The sequence below is a fragment of the Emydura macquarii genome, unplaced genomic scaffold (genome assembly GCF_026122565.2).
Source record: "Emydura macquarii macquarii isolate MOO-44397 ecotype Brisbane River unplaced genomic scaffold, CSIRO-AGI_Emac_v2 contig_3506, whole genome shotgun sequence".
Classification (NCBI taxonomy): domain Eukaryota; kingdom Metazoa; phylum Chordata; order Testudines; family Chelidae; genus Emydura; species Emydura macquarii.
In genome coordinates this window covers 4,290,328-4,307,404 of record NW_027133643.1, presented here as the reverse complement: position 1 = coordinate 4,307,404, position 17,077 = coordinate 4,290,328, and the positions used below count along the sequence as shown (strand labels likewise).

Sequence of the window (17,077 nt, the reverse complement as noted above, 5' to 3'; positions counted from 1 at the left end):
GCTTTAGTTATTTATTTCCCCCCCAATAATCTAAAATAAAAGTAATGCAGATGGAAAGCACATGGTTGTTCTTTGTGCATAGAAAAGCATAAGAAAAACGTTTATGATCTATACTATTTTCTCTTCCAAAAACCTCCGCTTGACTCAGTCTTTAAGTGCCTGGAGGCAAAACTGACTGTGGTAAATGAACTTTTGGGACTGCAGACCTAAATGGATTATATAAATCTGCCTGCTTCAAATTAAAAGACTCACAAATGCTGTACGGTTTAGAAGACCTTTTCATCTCATATCTTAAAGGAACTTGTCAAGTTAAACTGGAATTGTAACTACTCAGTGGTGTTTGCTACTTAGGAAAGCATCTTTACAGCACTTAAAAGCATGCTAGAATAACACTGTGTATGACTGCTGTTCCCATAGGGCCCTCATGGAAATAAGATGTGCAGCTTGTGAGGCAATACAAGTGAGCAAAAAATATGAAATTTAAAACACCCACAAGCAACTCTAAATTTTTATTGAGATATGCTATTCATATATCTCCTTCAGCTAAAGAAGAATGTATTAGAGGAGTAAAGACACTATAAAGGCAACAAACAAATACAACACAGAGATGATATACTGAAAAGGCTTGAAAGAAAGTAGCTGACCAATATGATAGGCCAAATTCTTCTCTAACTTACACCTATGATATCTCATTGGAGTTGCATGGAGGTAAGTCAGAGCAGAATTTACACCAATAAGTCTAGTATCATTTGGTTAAGTGTGCAATTCAAAATACACCATTGCCTCTCACTACAACATCTGCACATTAATGGTTATATGAAACACGTAACCCGGCACGGATTCAGGTTGGCTCCGGATGTTAATGGTGGTCATAGTTGTCATAAAACACGTCTGGAAAAGTCTGTCAGGTTATCTCAGTCCAGCTTGTGACTATGGAAGTATTTCCTGAATCCATTTGGCTATGCAGATGCACTGCTTCAACTGGTGCCTTCTGAAGGATGCGGTTCTATGGCTGGAAAACAGCAAGCATGGTTTAAATTTACACAGAGAACAACAGGATTTTGTTTATAAAATTTGTTCTTGCTCATAGTGAGTGGAATCCACCTCTGCACAGACAGACCCTACAAGACCTATCTATGCACCACTTAAATCCATATAAGTACTCAAAACAGGACTTAAGTGGGACCTAAATGGTTCCCATGTCTTGTGCTGGCCCTCTGCATAAAGGTTAAAAATATGCTTGGACTGAAATGACCAAGGATAATTGCATCAAAGACTGTATAATTCGTTTAACATTTGAATTCAGGGCCCCTCTGAGACCACAACAGACACTTTTAAAATAAGTTATACATTTAATTTCTGGATAACTATATACAACATATATTTGTATACTGCCTCTAACCCTGAAGGATTCCAAATCACTTTACAAACTATTATATATCTTTTGTACAAAGGAATCACTTCACCTGTCATTGAAATGTGGCTACTTTTGGAGTGAAACACAAGAGCTGTCAGACAGGAAGTGAAGAATACCAATTGAAGCTATATGTTCAGCCTATCTAAATTTCCCCCTAACCACCTGCACTGGAATTTGGCCAGGACACCTGGGCTAAGTTGACTCTTATTAACAGTGCCCAAGTGTAAAATCTTGGGTTTACAATTAGATGGCAATTCCAGCAATAAAATGTGCCCTACCACCATGCTGGGGTTTTGGTTCAATACTGCCAGAGCGAAGAGCACCACCTACTGAATTACTAGTACTACTTTTTGCAACACCCTGGATTTTCTTTGGTGATTCTAAGTGCTAATGTCACTACACAAATTAAGGGATTGTAACAAAGTAACTCTTTGGCTATTTTAAAATAAAACACAGGGCACAGCAAATTCTTTATGCCACAGATTCCATCCTTTACCACTAATTCCTCCCCCACGAGAATTTCTCATTAAATTAAAGAACAAGAGGGTGTGCCTGGGACTGATTATGGGAGATGAAGATCTTCACCTGTGAGTCAGAGATTCTAATGGGACCCAGATTGGAAGTGGCTGAAATGGCCCACGAGAAGTTAACAGCTAGTTTCAGTCCAGTTTCTAGGGGATGTGTGTATCCATGTCACAAAATCACTACCTGTGTCGGTCCCTTTGTGGGTGACCCTGGCAGAGAGACCAAGGAATAAATGGACACCAAGAATGAATTACTTTCTTGACTCCAGAGATGGTCCTTCTAGGATGGAGACTAGTGTGGGGTGATGTAAGGAACCCTACACTGCTGATTCCCTGGCTGTAGCTGTTCTAGGGCTAAAAAGAGAATTTTGGTCTTCAGAGCTTTTACTCAGCACTTTTCTTCAAAACACAAACAGCACCTGATGATGATATGTTACTAGTTTATCTAATATTTCAGCTATTCTCTGCTTGTCAAACAGATGCAAAGAAATCAGTGTCTATGCAGCATATGAATGATAACATCACAGGATGGTAAGGGCTAACTCCTCCATACTAGTCAGCTTGGCAGAACTATGGATAAAAGTCAAGAGAAAAATTTAGTTCCCAGAGTCAAAGGTTTGGTCACACTATGGAGTTTTAATTCTTATTTAGCTGCGGTGAGGATATTTCCCAGAAACCTCTTGGAGTAATAAAGTCAGTGCACTGTCCACAGTATATCTGATTGAGTTATATTTTGAATGTGACCACATCTTGCACTAACGTAGTCTAAACACTTGCCAATGTGAGTGTGTTGGGAGAAATTCTTGAAACCAGAGTCAGTTCATTGGGGGTGGGGCATGTTCTACTACTATTATAGAAGCAGTGAATTAGGTGGGTGAAATCTGAACATTAAACAAAATCCATCATCTCCTGTGCAGCTTTCTTCCAGCAATTGAAGATTTGGAATGCTGAATGGAATCTTTCACAGACCAGGGTCATTTATAGGTTTTGGGAGATTATTCCTGCCACTGTGGGGTAGCTCCTGGTAATAGCTAGTGATATCAAAACATACTAGATGTTAGTTGCTAGATTTAAAGAAGTCTTTTTTTTCCCATCTAGCGACTAAAGGAATTTAAAATATGAAAAGCAGAGCTGGGAGAAACCAGTTTGGACCCCAACTTTCCCCCAAAACTTGAACCAAATATTTGTTGAGGTTCAGAAAAGTTGAGATAATTTCTCCACATTATTTTTCATTTTCACAGCAGATGACTCCTTCTTTTCTTAATTCCTGACAGGGCAAGCAAAAGTGCTTAACCACTGAGAGATTCTTTCTAATTCCAGCCCAAACAGAAATCCCACAAGAAACCTCATGTGAAAGCCAATTCTCATGGTATTTCCAGTCCAGTTGTGTAGACTCTAGAGGCTCAGTTAATCTATGAACTTTTGGTTCTTTATCAACACTAAACCAGAACTCCAAACTCACTGAAGGCCCCACCTTCCCTAATTAGCACTCATCCTTTCCTTTGCCTTATCCACATAATTCTTCCCTCCCCTCTCTCTCAATAAGCAACACCACTTAACATGCTACATTTCAGAGCATGGCACAAACGTTACTCTTCACAACATTCTGGAGAAGTAGGGAAGTATTATCATCCCTATGTCACAAATGGGTAAACTGAGGCAGAAAGAGTAAGTGACTCAGTCAAGGCCACATAGGGAGTTGGGGTCAGAGCCAGGATTAGAACTCATGAGGTCCTAGCTCAAGATCTGTCCACTAGGTATCACTGCCTCAGAATAAATCATTGATCTCAAAGTAAACTTTTACCTGAGGAAGTTGCTTAAAGTCACATGGGCTGCAGGGCACATTTAATCTTAGAACCCACAATGCCATGAAAAGAATAAGACAAAACAAATTACTTCTTTATTTAAGGATGACTAGTTTCAGGCTCCTATTTAATCCTACCATGGCATTATTCTCCCATAAACCATCTAATTTGCAACAATAGGAAGAAATGGTCTTTTGCCTCTGTACAATGCTTTATTTCAAAATGAGTGTTGTCATAATAAATATTTCAGCAAAAAAACAAGTAGCAAAATAACCCAAGCCAACCTCGCTCATGATGCTGATGAAGTGGGCTGCACGTACAGAACATTTGGTTCAGTTTGCTAGATGGGATGTAAAAGTAACATAAGGCACAGATTTCTCACTACTTGTACATGAGTTTATTGCATATCCTTGTTGTTCCAAGAACAGCTGCTGAGTCATAAAGGTTCCCTCTCCCCTTTGACAGATGCTGTTTGTCCATGGCCTTGCACACATTCTACAAATGCTTGGCCACAAGCTTTCACTCCAAGCAAAAAGAAGAATTTTGTTTCATTCCACCTAACATCCTGCAAATTATTTATAATTTCCTTCTCTAGGCTGAAGTACTGTTCGTCTGTGCTGGATTATATTTTGAATGCTTCCTTTCTTGGTCTGTGAGACGGGCAACTTGACCTTTTACAACAATTCCAGTATGCAGTGAAGTCAGAATGAGAAACCTGGGTTTTTGCAAGATTCCCTCACCACTTCTCTTTGAGATTTGGCACAGCAACAGCACAAAGTGCATACTCAGGAGCCAGAACAATGCTGCACTACTCATCTGATATTTCAGTCCCTATTTTTCTTACAAAAATGCCTTTTTATCTGCTCATCACCAAAGGATTTTTTCCCAAAAGAGGTCACAGTGGCTGCCTCGTCGGTGAGCCGTGGTACCTCCCGGCCACTAATGTAACTACAGTATAAGGGGAATGCTCTCTCTCTCAGAATATTACCAGGAAGGACCATTTCTGCGTGAATCAAGCAGACCCATTAATAAAGAGTTATGAGTGTGTAAGTCACCCCTCTCTGCCATTAGCATTTTTCAACATCCTAAAACGCCACCTAGGAATTTATGGCATTTTGAAAAATGACTGTGCCCACCACATTGCTTAGAGAACTGAGGGCATGGATGGTGGGAACAGGTGAATAACATACTCACTGTACCTATTGGATTGCAGCATTGGTGGAATCCAGTCCAGTGCCTCTATATTTCTCACAAAGAACTCCCTCTAGTCTCACTGCCTGAAAAACAAAACGTTTCAGTAAAACAAAACAGGAACATGCTTCTCAGTTAAATAACTAAATATGTATAGTTTGCCCAAAGCACTAGAAAACACCCTGCTGGGAACCGTTTTTTAGGGTTACCATATGTGCAGGTTTTCCCAGACATAGCCTTTTTTCTGAGCTCCCTTCTCTGTCTGAGCAGATTTTTCAGATAACAGGAAATGTCTAGGGTTTTTGCAGAGCAGACAAAGATGCAGCTCAGAAAGAGCCACAACTGGTCCCTACCCTGCATCTGCAGCTGATTGACCCATTCCCCTCAAGCCACAGCTGCCAGATCCTGCCCACCCAGGCCCCAGCTCTCAGACTTTGGGAGAAGGTCCCACAGGGAGGCGCTGACGGCTGTCGCTCCATCCTGGGTTTGTGCCAGCCATTCTGCCACCATGACAGGGAGCAACATTGCCCCCCAGTTCCAATGAGAACCCCCATCACATGTACCTCCTTCAGCACCCACAATTGTACCCCCCTCTAACTCCCCTCCACCCCTCCAGCAGTGTCCTCTTTTTGGGAACCTGAAATATGGTAACCCTACCTTTCAATAGCTGAGGGGATGGGATGGGATGGATTAGATGACCTAATAGCAGGTCTTTTTTTAGTCTCTAATCTTTATGGGAATGTCTATACTGAAATGTAAGCCCACAGTTCAAACTCAGGCTCCAGCCTAACCCCCTTTCTATTTACACACAAATTTCATTAACCAAGGCTTGGACCCAGGGCCCCAACGCCCCACGGGGTTGGAGGGTCTGATCCTGAGTCAAGGCAGGATCCAAGGTTCAAGCCCTATTGATAACTACTCTCTGAGAACGGTTTTCCAACCAGTTATGCATCCACCTTATTAGTAGCTCCATCTAGGTTGTATTTCCCTAGTTTGTTTTTGAGAAGGCATGTGAGACAGTATCAAAAGCCTTACTAAAGTCAAGATATACCACATTTACCACTCCCCGCCCCCATCCACAAGGCTTGTTATCCTGTCAAAGAAAGCTATTAGGTTGGTTTGACATGATTTGTTCTTGACAAATCCATGCTGATTGTTAGTTATCACCTTATTATCTTCTAGGTGTTTGCAAATTGATTGCTTAATTATTTGCTTCCTTATCTTTCCACATACTGAAGTGGACATGGACTGTAACTGAATTTCCTTTACTCCTGTAAACTAAAAGTTCATGCAAGAGAATGCTTAGTGTAAGGCTTTAGGGTGGAATTTGTTTTGGGCCTTTGTGGCCCCAGAAAGGAGAAGACATTTGTTTTTGGCCAGATTGCTTCTAGCTGAGGCTTCTTAGGCAGTGGCAGCAGAGATAAACAACCCTCTCACAGAGGAATTATTCCAAAGATTAAAAATAAGTATAAAGGCAAGACAGGTTACTTGACAGAAGGGATTGTTCAGTAGTTAGGATGCTAGCCTGAGATTCAGGAGACTTGAATTGAATTTCCTGTTCCACCACAGGTTTCCTGCGTGACCTTGGCCAAGTTACAAAGGGTATGTCTACACTGAAAACAAACACACGTGGCTTGAGCTGTGGGGTGATAAGACTGTAATATAGATGTTCGGGCTCAGGATGCAGCCTAGGCCCTGTGACCCCGCAAGAGCCTTTTACCCTGCAGAAATAAAGGTTTACTCCATCAGTGAATTGGTGAAGGTGAATCCAGCAAAACAAGTATTCCTTTGCAATGGAGCTTTTAAATACCCTGAAATATAGTTAAAAATCCTGCTGTAACTACATGTTCCTAAAATCAAACTCAAAACATGTCTCAGCATGTTGTCTGTAGTCTTTAATTAAGGAGTTATAACAGGAGTGGTTTGAGATTTTACAACACCCTGCTGCCTGAGCTCTGTGAGCCCCAGTCAGCTGACACAGGCCAGCCATCTGTGTTTTACTGAAGTGTAGATATACGTTTAGGGACAGATTTTTAAAGGTATTTAGGTGCTTAAAGATACAGATGGATGCCTAGTGGGATTTTAAAATTCCCGATGGAGTAAACCTTTATCACTGCAGAAGATGTCAATAGAAGAAAGCTGATTTTACCTGCTGTCTGTAAGCTTAAACCTGTATCCAGCTTGCTGCGTGGCTTCGTACTGATAAACAAGTAACAGAGAACACACACTGTGATGATAAAAGCAAGCAGGACTACGGCTGCTATCGACAGACCCACAAGTGCTCCAACACTGAGAAGAGAGAAAACAAAGTGATTAAGTGTACACACTAATCAGTGATGCCTGTCAAACAAATGGCCAACATGGGAACTGGAGGTTACTTGTATTTGATAGGGCGTGAAAACAACCTTACATTTTTACTATATGTACAGATTTAGGGCCAGATCCTTACCTGGTATAAATTGGTATAGTTCCTCAGTGGAGCTAAGCCATTTTACAGTAGCTGGGTGTTTTTATCATGTTACCTGGTGCCTGATATTGGGCCTGATTCTGCTCTCATTTACAGTGATGTAAATCAGGAGTAATTCTACTGAAGCAACACCCATGTAAAACTGGTATCAGTGAGATCAAGGTCTCTCTAGTCCTGTGATCAGAAAAATGTAAAGAAATGTATACTCTGTGCTGGGACATGCTCATCATTTTCTGCAGCAATCAGTTCTTGTGTGTGCAATGGCTGGAAAAATTACCCACTGGCTTCTTAAAAAAAAGAATAAAAAGATCAACAGACAACATCAAGGCACACTAACAAGAAAAATCAATAAAAATACTGGGGAATTACTTGTCTGTATCATTTCTTTTTACTCCAATCTTCCCTGAATTTATTGGTGCTTCTTCCATGGAACTTTGATTTAAAAGGGTGAAGGGGAAAAAAATTTCTTCCAATGTTGCACTGTAAAAGAAAAGACTCCCAAATTCCAAGCAGGTTGCTGAGGAGTCCATGCAAATCCTTCATTCTTGGCTCTCTTCTCTGAAGGACCATTAAAATACCTAATACCCTTTGACTAAAGGTTAATTTTTTTTACTTCAAGAAAACGCTTATTTTAAAGCCTAATAGGAACATATTTGATATATTGATATAGTGGATATATATGTCACAGGCATCTCTTCTTTTGATACTGAAATGTGTGTAAAAAGGGCTAATAGAGTTTATTTAATTATTCAAACAGCAATCACTCTTTTTTGCTAGTAGCTTTGCAGGGCAGAATGGAACTCCATGACCCCTGTTATGCCTCTGTCTTAATGTAGCAAATTTTGAAGGCAGACCAGTTCGCTGCTTCTAGGCCCTTTGTCAGTATTCACTGCTGCAAAGGAGCAGTGTAAAACTAAAGATTAATTCATTTGCAAATTAGAACAAAGCTATAAAAAAAAGGAGGAACATATTCAGGACACAGGAAATGAACCAAGACACACATTATATCATAATATTAATTAACTGCAGGAGAGACTTTCTAGTGGCTCTCTAGTTCCCAGTCCTTACAATTCTTCTTTCCACTTTTCCTACTACAGAGCTTGCCCTGCCAACTGAAAGCCCAAAAGCAACATACACCAGCTATTGCCCTCTCACTGACAGTTAAAGCCACAGCCATGTGCCAGTCCCTCATTCTAGAACTCAGCTCAAAAAACTGCATCCTGGAGCGTTTCCTCAGCAACCTTTTAATCTGTGATTTTGATAAAGCAATGACAAAACAGAAGGAAAGGGGGGGAAACTGGTGTCTCAGTGGGACCAAGATTTGTTAACTACAATTGTGGGGAGTTCTATGGATCAGCAGCAGGCGTGTGGAGTAAATCAACATTACCATCAGATGTAGCTGTCCCCGTTAACTGATCAGATCAGTTAATTGAGGTTTATGAATCCTCATTAACTAAACTGGGGCAGGCACCCTTCCAACCACCCACAAAGAAAATAATTCCTAAGAAGAAAACCAGTTCTGGGGAAAAACAATTTTGCTCTTTCTTGAAACTTTCTGATGGCACTTGTCATCTGATTGAACTATTTCCTTGTATTTCTTTATTTTTTCTTTTCAATTTTTTATTGCTTCTTGTTTTGTCATTAAGAGCCAGTCAGCATAGCGCAAGTGCAGTATGATACTGTAAAGGTCCTTTAAAAAAAAAAAGGTCCTCCAGGTGGGTTCTGATGTTATTTCTGAATTTTCAATTCAGGCACTTATAACCAGAATAGACAAAGCACAAGAAAATGTACTGGAGGGGATCGAGGTGAGCAATTATCCTTATGACTTAGTCAAGTCCAGCAAGAAACTGAATCCAGGGGCTCTTAAGAAGTGAAAGCAGTATTGGTTCTTTTCAGTTAATACTAGCTCTACAAGCTGAAGACCCACATACAATATATCAGAGTCTGGAATACAAAAGAGAAAGTTTGTCTACCGTCTCCTATCCAAATATTAAGGAGGCCCAGGCATGCTCAGCTCTATATAAAATAAGAAAAATCAGGAATATACAGACTAACATGCTTTCTTACTTATTCATGCATCCAGCTACTAGCTCTTCAGTTGAAACTGTCTGTGCCACCTATAATTTAGTCATCTCAGGAGGCATTTCTTTATACAGTACATCTGCGCTATCATTATATGGCTTGTGTAAGCCACCATACAGGTTAGAAATGGAAAAGTTAAGGAGGATTACTGTAGTGGGAGGAGTGTGGAGCATTTTCCATCACAAGTAATAGGGTATAGAACAGCTTGACATCAAGAAAGCTCTCTATGTCCAAAAGAGTGCTGTGCCCCAGCCCCTTCTTATCACTTGTAGCTATGAAAACAATCACAATCAGATGCAGACATCTGGAGAATCGCATCTTGCTGCTGCTTTTTTGTTGGAACTAGTTGGAAACTAAGACATTCAGTATATTGATTCTGTTTTTCAACATCCATAACCATGATATTTCACAGACAGATCCCTTCAAACATCCCAAAGACAATTGAGGGATACATGATGACTTTGAATTTTTAAAACACAAAAATCTGTTTTTTTGTAGAAAGCTTTTCAAAAGGTTTATGAATTGTACATATTTAGGTGATTTGAAAATGCTTTTCCCCAGCTCCAAACACTTTAACAAAACTTCAGACAAGCAATGTTAATTAAAAACAATGTTATAACATCTGCCAAAAATAAGATGCCAAAGTAACAATAATGACCTGCATAACAGGTTTCCCTCAAACCTGAGACTCATTTGGGTTGTTGGGTGCAGTGCATTCCAACCAAAGCCTCCTTGCAGAAAATGTTCTACTATTCTCACTCCTCCTTTTTAAGCCATGAGCTATTAACTTGAGTGCTGTCACTGATCATAGCTGTGGTGGTATCACACAAGTAAAGAGGGGATCTCTCTGATGGCCAGGTTCAAATCATTTAGGGCTTTAAAAGTCAAAAACACCACCTTCAATTCCACCCAGAAGCCCACAGGCAGCCAGTGCAGGGCACTGGTGTGATGCGCTGTCAGTGTGAAACACTGCTCAACAATCAGACAGCTGTACTTTGTACTAACTTTGGCTTCTGAATGGTTCCAAGATGTAGGTCCATGCATAGTATGTTGTAGTAGTATAATCTGTATATCACAAAACTCCCCAACTATGATTTTGCATAACAAATGGCAATCAGGATGCAGATATAATCCTTACTAATTCTTCTGATTCCTTCCACTAATCTAACAACAATCTCCTAGTCTAATCTGGGTTGATCTTCTATCAACTAGCTCTCAAATTCATGCATACAGGAGGTCCAGTGTGCTGGCTAGATCGGGCATGAAAGAAATGCACAGCAGTGTAATATCAGCATGTTAATATACTGTAGACCATGTCTTCTCACTAAACCCATGGAAAATAGAGATTTAGAATGAAAGTAACACCTTACTGAGAACAATCAGTTCTATACAAAAGAATTCTGATTAAAGAAATGCAAATTAGTTAGCTGTAGAAATGGCAACTATTCTCTTGGAAACAAACATTAATTACGAAAAATGGAAATAGATACAAAGTTAGAATCTGCACTAGATTAATGAAATAATAATATGTAAAAAGAAACAAAGATCCAAAAACAAGTCATCCATGAAAAAAACCCCATAAAAATCCAGCATAAATTACCTCCAAGCTTTTGATAAATAATTATATACTTCATAAGCAAAGTTATTAAATAATATTATCTTCCTTGGTATTTCTTTAATTTACTTTCTGTGGAGGCACCAACTAAGAGAGCTGAAAACACAAACTCTGCTGAGAGTTGCTGGAATCTGAGATGGACAGAACCAAATTATTAATTGTCTTGTTATCTCAGCTCCCCCTGCTGATTAATCCATGCAATAGCTTCTGAGCACTGATTTGAAATAAATTTGTTCATTTGCATTTACTTTCTCTTGATAAAAGTTTAAAGAGAAACCAAGTGCAACAAGCACTACAGTATGGGTAACTGTCCAGGGGATTTTCATGAAATGCTGCCCTAAAACTGGCATAAATGGCCATCAGAGGATCAATCCACAAAGGAGGAGGCTATTTGGGTGGCCTCTAGAACCTGAATGGCTACTCCTATGCCAAGCCCCTCCCACTGTCTACTGCAGGGGGAGTGGCTGGGGAAAAGGAGCATAGGTGGGATGTACCTATATCCCAGACAGAGCTAGCAGTCGCAACAGTCCCTTTAAGCAACTGGGAGTTGTCACAATTTAGAGCAGCCTAAGGCTAAATTGTGCGATGGCACCCAATTGTTGTAGATCAACCCAGGATTGAGGGTGCATAAAGTTGGCTTAAATAAAGACACCTTTGCACTTCTCCCCTTGGCTACACTGAGCACTCCTCAGCTACAGTTCAGATTTGGGGCCAATAAATCCATAAAGATACATGAGTCTTATTTCAACTATATAGACCATTATACATAGAATCCTTTGTAACAAAAGCCAGGCTCTGATGTGAAAGAGGAAATAAAAGCCATGAAGAAAAAGGCCAAAATAAATTGAATATGAAAGCCTCTGTAGGAAAAGAAATCAGGGACAGAATAAGGAATAGGTAAAGGGATGAGAACTTGATAAAGGAAAACGAGGACTGAAAAGACAGCAATTAACAGTTTAATAATGAATAAGCCATGAGAAAGCAACAGAGCTTTGGGGGCGGAGGTGGAGGAAAGAAGAGCTAAATTCCATAGAAATAGAGCTGCTATAGCAAAGTAAAAGAAACAGGTGAGGAGTGGGTAACAAACACAAAGAAAAATAACTGGAAACAAAAAAATCAATGAGAGAAAGCATCACACACTCATGATGGGATGTTCAGGACTCTATAATTAACCATGAAACAGACCCCATGGAAAAAGAACTGTCCTGCAAATGTTAGGATGGGTAACAACTATTGGTTAGAGAGGCATGATCCAGGGGTCTGAGCACAGAACTTGGAGACAGGAATTCTTGAGTTCTAATTCTAGGTCTGACAGCCAACTTCCTCTGTGCGAGTGACCAGCCAGCCACCTCCTCCCAGTGGGTTGGGAGGATTCATTATGTAGCATTTTTTAAGAACTTTGAATATGAAAAATGGTATGTCTGATAGAGCATACACAGGTCAAACATAATTAGAGCCGAGTTATCTTCTACCTGCTGTATATGGGGATACATCATGCATTTAACCTACTCAGCTTAGTCTCAATCATGTCCTAGGTTCATCTAATGACATGGTTGTACAGAAAGCTCCTGAAAAATATTATTTCTCTGAATTATATTTTCAAGCAGAACAGCATTGAGCAGCCAAAGCAGAGACATCTTTTAGAGGTGGTTCTTCCAGTAGGATTTTGATTCATTATTTGATTACTATATATGGCTTTGAAGATGTAAGACCTGATTTTCCACTGCTTTAGCCCTGGTGTAGTCATTCACACCAGTGCAGAGTGAGTGTAACAATGGATAAAATTCTACCAAATCATAATAGTAGCATTTTACACCCACTCGCTGCACCACTATGACTGCACAATGGCTAACGCGGTAGAGAATCAGGCCCTTGAAATGTTATATAATTTCTAAGTCCTAGTAGTGGCAGTATTTAAAAGATGGTGATGATCCCAACTGTTTTAAAAGTGCTGCAGAGCTAAAAAGAATATGTGAGAGATTAGCTTAAAATTAGTTGTTTTAAAAATGCTTGAGAACGAATGTGATATAGATTCTGCTCTGGAACAAAGACAAACAAGTCAAACTGTTCTCAGTGGCTAGACATTTTTAACTCTTTTGGGATAGAACTCTATATGTGAGCACGTACTATAAATCATTCTCGTAGTGCTAGGATGCTGTAGGATTTCCAGTGTCCCAGTGATTGTGAGCTTCCATTTGACTTCTAACTTTAAGAAACGATATCTCTCACCATTTCCTCATCAGTAATTAACATTTCTTGGCGATAGATGTCTTTGTGAACATTTATTAGCTGGCTCTGCTTAGGGTTATTTTTAATAACTCCATTTATCCATTTAAAAATGTTTTCCATGGTGCTTTCCATGATGGACATGGGCAGTTTAACTGTTCTAAGGACACACTACAAAACACAGAAATTCCATAGGAATTACATAGCCCTTTGTACAACCTGTGACCAGAACACTGAAAGAGGTGTGCTTTCTAAGGCTCCATCTGAAGAACTTGGACCTTTATTATCCCTTGGCACCTGAGTTCAGTGGTTCTTTATGAGATGAGATGTCTTTGTAAGAGTATGACCCCTTTTTCAACCTGAGATTTTGTATCAAACTTCAGCACTGACAGAGGCTTAGATGCCATTGATGTAAACACTTGTCCCTGTGGAGCGGAGTATGCAAGGGATCTTGCAGGACTGGGTCTATTAAGATGTAATTTGCTAGTTTCCAAGCATCTCCCATTCCTAGGATGCACATCAAAGGCTGAATCCTCAGACCTTCCACACATGGAAATCCCACTGAAGTCATGGGAACTTCATGCACAAGAGCTGAGAGCTAACAGGATCATGCCTTGATCCATTTGATAGCAATTCCCCTCATTTTATACTGAAATAGTAGCAGGGCACTCTGTCATACTCGTGTGTTCACTGTTTCCCAGTGTATTGATGAAGCAGCAACAAGGAGTTTTTATCTGTGCCTGCAGATCTTTTTTAAAGTCCCTTTTAATAAGTGTCATTCTGCCATTATGGTCATGGGAGGAAAATGATCTTAAAAAATGTCTGGCTACAAGCAAATATCATAGAAAGGAATTGTTATGCCATAAACTACACCGGTTAAGCTGAACAAACATAGCATTCCCCCCATGCTCAGGCTGGCAAATGGTGCAGAGCTGCCAAGTCTCCCCTGGGGTAGGAGGGATGCTCCCTCACATGAGATTAGTTTCCAGTCACTTTTTAAAGACTCCCCCTGTGTCGCTGAGAGTTTTTTTTTTCCTGGGAGACATTTAACATCTTCCCCAGTGTTCAAATCTCACTCACACGGTCCCAGCATGGTCTAGCTAGAAAGTCTCCTCCTGTGACTCCATCCGGGCCCGTTACCCCCTGCCTGTCCCAAGGCAGTGAGGAGAGGGGTCTGTGCCACTGTCCCGGGCAGCTCCCCCACAGCCAGTGCTGGCGGCTCTGGGCCCCTGTCCCTTGCATGTACCCCTCCCCCAACGGCCGGGGCGGGTCGGGTCGGTCCGCACCGCGTCCCCCCGGCCTGTGGCCGGCTGAGGGAGCCGGGGCCGCTCTCACCTGAGCCACCACATGTAGCCGTGCTGGTAGGGGAAGAAGCTGTTGGGGTCATCGCAGCAGTACTTGACGTCCTGGAAGCCGCAGCAGTAGACGGCGCTGGCCTCGCCGCCCGCCCGCGGGCAGCTGAAGCCGCTCACCGGCACCCCCTCGGCGCTCAGGTAGCTGGTGCAGGCGGCGCTCATGGCTGGCTCGCGGACGGGCGGGCGGGCGGGGGAGGCGGCCCGGAGCCCTCTCCGCCTCGCCGGCCGGACCGGCAAAGTTGGCGGGAACGCGCCACGCAGTGGGGGACACCGGAGCCGCGGCAGCTCCCGCCAGAGGCGGGCGGCAGCTCTCACCCCTGCGGACAGCGCTGCCCGCTGCTGCCTCCCGTAAGGTGAGTGTGTGTGCGCCTGTAAGTGTGAGTGTGTGTGCGGTCCCCTCACACCTCCCCTCCCCCCCATGAGGTTGATCCCCTCAGCCGCCAGCCCGGACCAGTCCGCGGGCTCCCCCCACGGGAGAGCGGCGGCAGCCTCCCCTGGGGCGGGGCTGTGCTGTCCCGGCCGGGGTTTGGGGTGTGTGCAAAGGGCCCGATCCCCGCCCCGGTGCAGCCCCCCCGGCCTGCACTTCTGGTACACCGACCAAAGACCGTCCTAACACTTGTTTCTCTCTTCCCACTGCCCTCTGCAGCCCAGACGGGAGGGAGCTAATTTGGCTCTTCACTGGGGTGATTTTTGTTAGGCGGACAGTTATAATTTTACCCCAATAGACGAAACCAATTGCTTATAACCGGGAAGGACATTTGTTCACCCCTCGGGGTACTTTTCACTATTCTAAATAATGGTCTTTCTCTGCAAACTATAACCCTTTCAACCGAAACCATTTCAGCCCCCGCAGCTGTCAGATGTAGACCTCTGATGTAACTGGACAATCCAAACTGCAGACAACCCAGTGTTTATAAACCTTTACCTCCAACATTGCCACCTCAGCGCAGGACGCAGCATCTCAAGCTCTGCCAAAAGCATTTCCCCCGTCCAATGTGGCAAAAGACACGTGAATTTTGTTATCGTTGTTAAGTGTTAGACATCTCAGCATATCCACAAAGAAAGCCTGAACATAGTTTTCTACAAAATGTTACCTGAAGCTTATTACTGGCATCAGGCACCGAACATGATTTATGAAGAATTGACTCCGGTAGTCATAGCCATTACACTGAAAAAAATACATTTAAATAGTATTCAGGGTTTGGTTAGGAATGTTATAGTTAATTATGTGAGTTGGAGTCCAGTTGCAAATGGAAAAAAATCCAAGCTCTGGTCATTCTGTTAATAGCATTTCATCAGTACATTGTATTTAATTTCCTAGTTTTGATTTTTTTTTAAATTAAAAATATCAGAGAGAAGATTATAAATCACTGATCCAAATGAAAACCCAAGTTAAAAGGAAAGTACAAAGCTTTTAAAACATCTCCTCTCCATTTTTTTTTTTTTTTTTTTTTTGTAAAGATCCCAAATCATTATGGGTGAATGTCTGTGGTACAGACTGCCTTCATGAAGGACCAGATCCACAGCTCATTGAGGTCAATGGAGTCTTTGCCATAGACCAGTGGTTCTGAACCAGCTGGCCACTTGTGGCCCAATCAGCACACAGTTGCTGCCCATGTGACATCCTCAGGACCATACAGGTAGTATATGTATTGTGTGGATGCAACTCACATAACACATAGAAAGCTATATATGTGGCTCACAATAGTACATAGGTTGAGAACCATTGCTATAGATTCAATAGAGTCTGGATCAAGCCCTAAGGTCCTCTGCCCCATAAGTGACCTTCCAAGGGAGAAAATAGTCTCCTGTCTGTTTTGTGCTTTTGTGTGGTATAAAGAAGGTGTGAAAGGTAGGGTGATCAGATGTCCTGATTTTATAGGGACAGTCCAGATATTTGGGTCTTTGTCTTATATAAGCACCTGTTACCCCTCCCCCACCCGATTTTTCATGCTTGTTATCTGATCACCCTAGTGAAAGGGCTCAATTAAAACAAAATTATTCTGCTTGTAGTTTATATTACAATTTCAGAGCTTGTCCTGAGGTGAACCCTAGGGGGAGCCAAGAGTTCATACCTACCAACTAACACATTACAATGCTGTTTGCCCAGCCTATGATAGGTTTTAAAACATGTTATCTAGAAAAATTTTAAAATATACATTTTATCCTAGTCTAGACAAGCCTTGGAATTAGTGAATGAGGCAGTTGTTTCAAGCTCTCTGAAAACTCAGGTGCATATCACTGCATCAGGTACAAGGAATTATCATAAGAATGGCCATGCTGGATCAGACCAATGGTCCATTTAGCCCAGTATCCTGTCTTCTGACAGTGACCAGTGCCAGATGCATCAGAGGGAATGAACAGAACAGGGCAATTATCAAGAGATTTATGCTAG

The 17,077-nt window shown here is 41.7% G+C and overlaps 1 protein-coding gene across 2 annotated transcripts; it reads right to left on the bottom strand.

Annotated features, from left to right (window-relative positions):
- Positions 1–492: 492 nt before the first annotated feature.
- SHISAL2A (shisa like 2A) lies at positions 493–15,085 on the bottom strand. Of its 2 annotated transcripts, none has more exons than XM_067535574.1 (4): positions 14,663–15,085; positions 7,087–7,226; positions 4,946–5,023; positions 493–1,012 (listed from the first exon to the last, which is right to left on the bottom strand). In XM_067535574.1, exons 1-3 carry the CDS (start codon positions 14,842–14,844, stop codon positions 4,995–4,997), a joined length of 351 nt encoding a protein of 116 aa, XP_067391675.1. In that variant the 5' UTR covers positions 14,845–15,085; the 3' UTR covers positions 493–1,012; positions 4,946–4,994. The 2 variants fall into 2 exon arrangements, with proteins under 2 accessions (XP_067391675.1, XP_067391674.1); XM_067535573.1 differs by having other exon boundaries at positions 4,946–5,019.
- Positions 15,086–17,077: the final 1,992 nt, after the last annotated feature.

Bases quoted from the DNA above. Each gene is read 5' to 3' on its own strand.
- SHISAL2A (XM_067535573.1), bottom strand. From the start codon at position 14,844: ATGAGCGCCGCCTGCACCAGCTACCTGAGCGCCGAGGGGGTGCCGGTG. The intron at 7,227-14,662 runs GTGAGAGCGGCC...CTCTCTTCTCAG, and splicing joins GGCTACATGTGGTGGCTCAG to TGTTGGAGCACTTGTGGGTC. The intron at 5,020-7,086 runs GTAAAATCAGCT...TTTTTCAGGCAG, and splicing joins TTTAAGCTTACAGACAGCAG to TGAGACTAGAGGGAGTTCTT.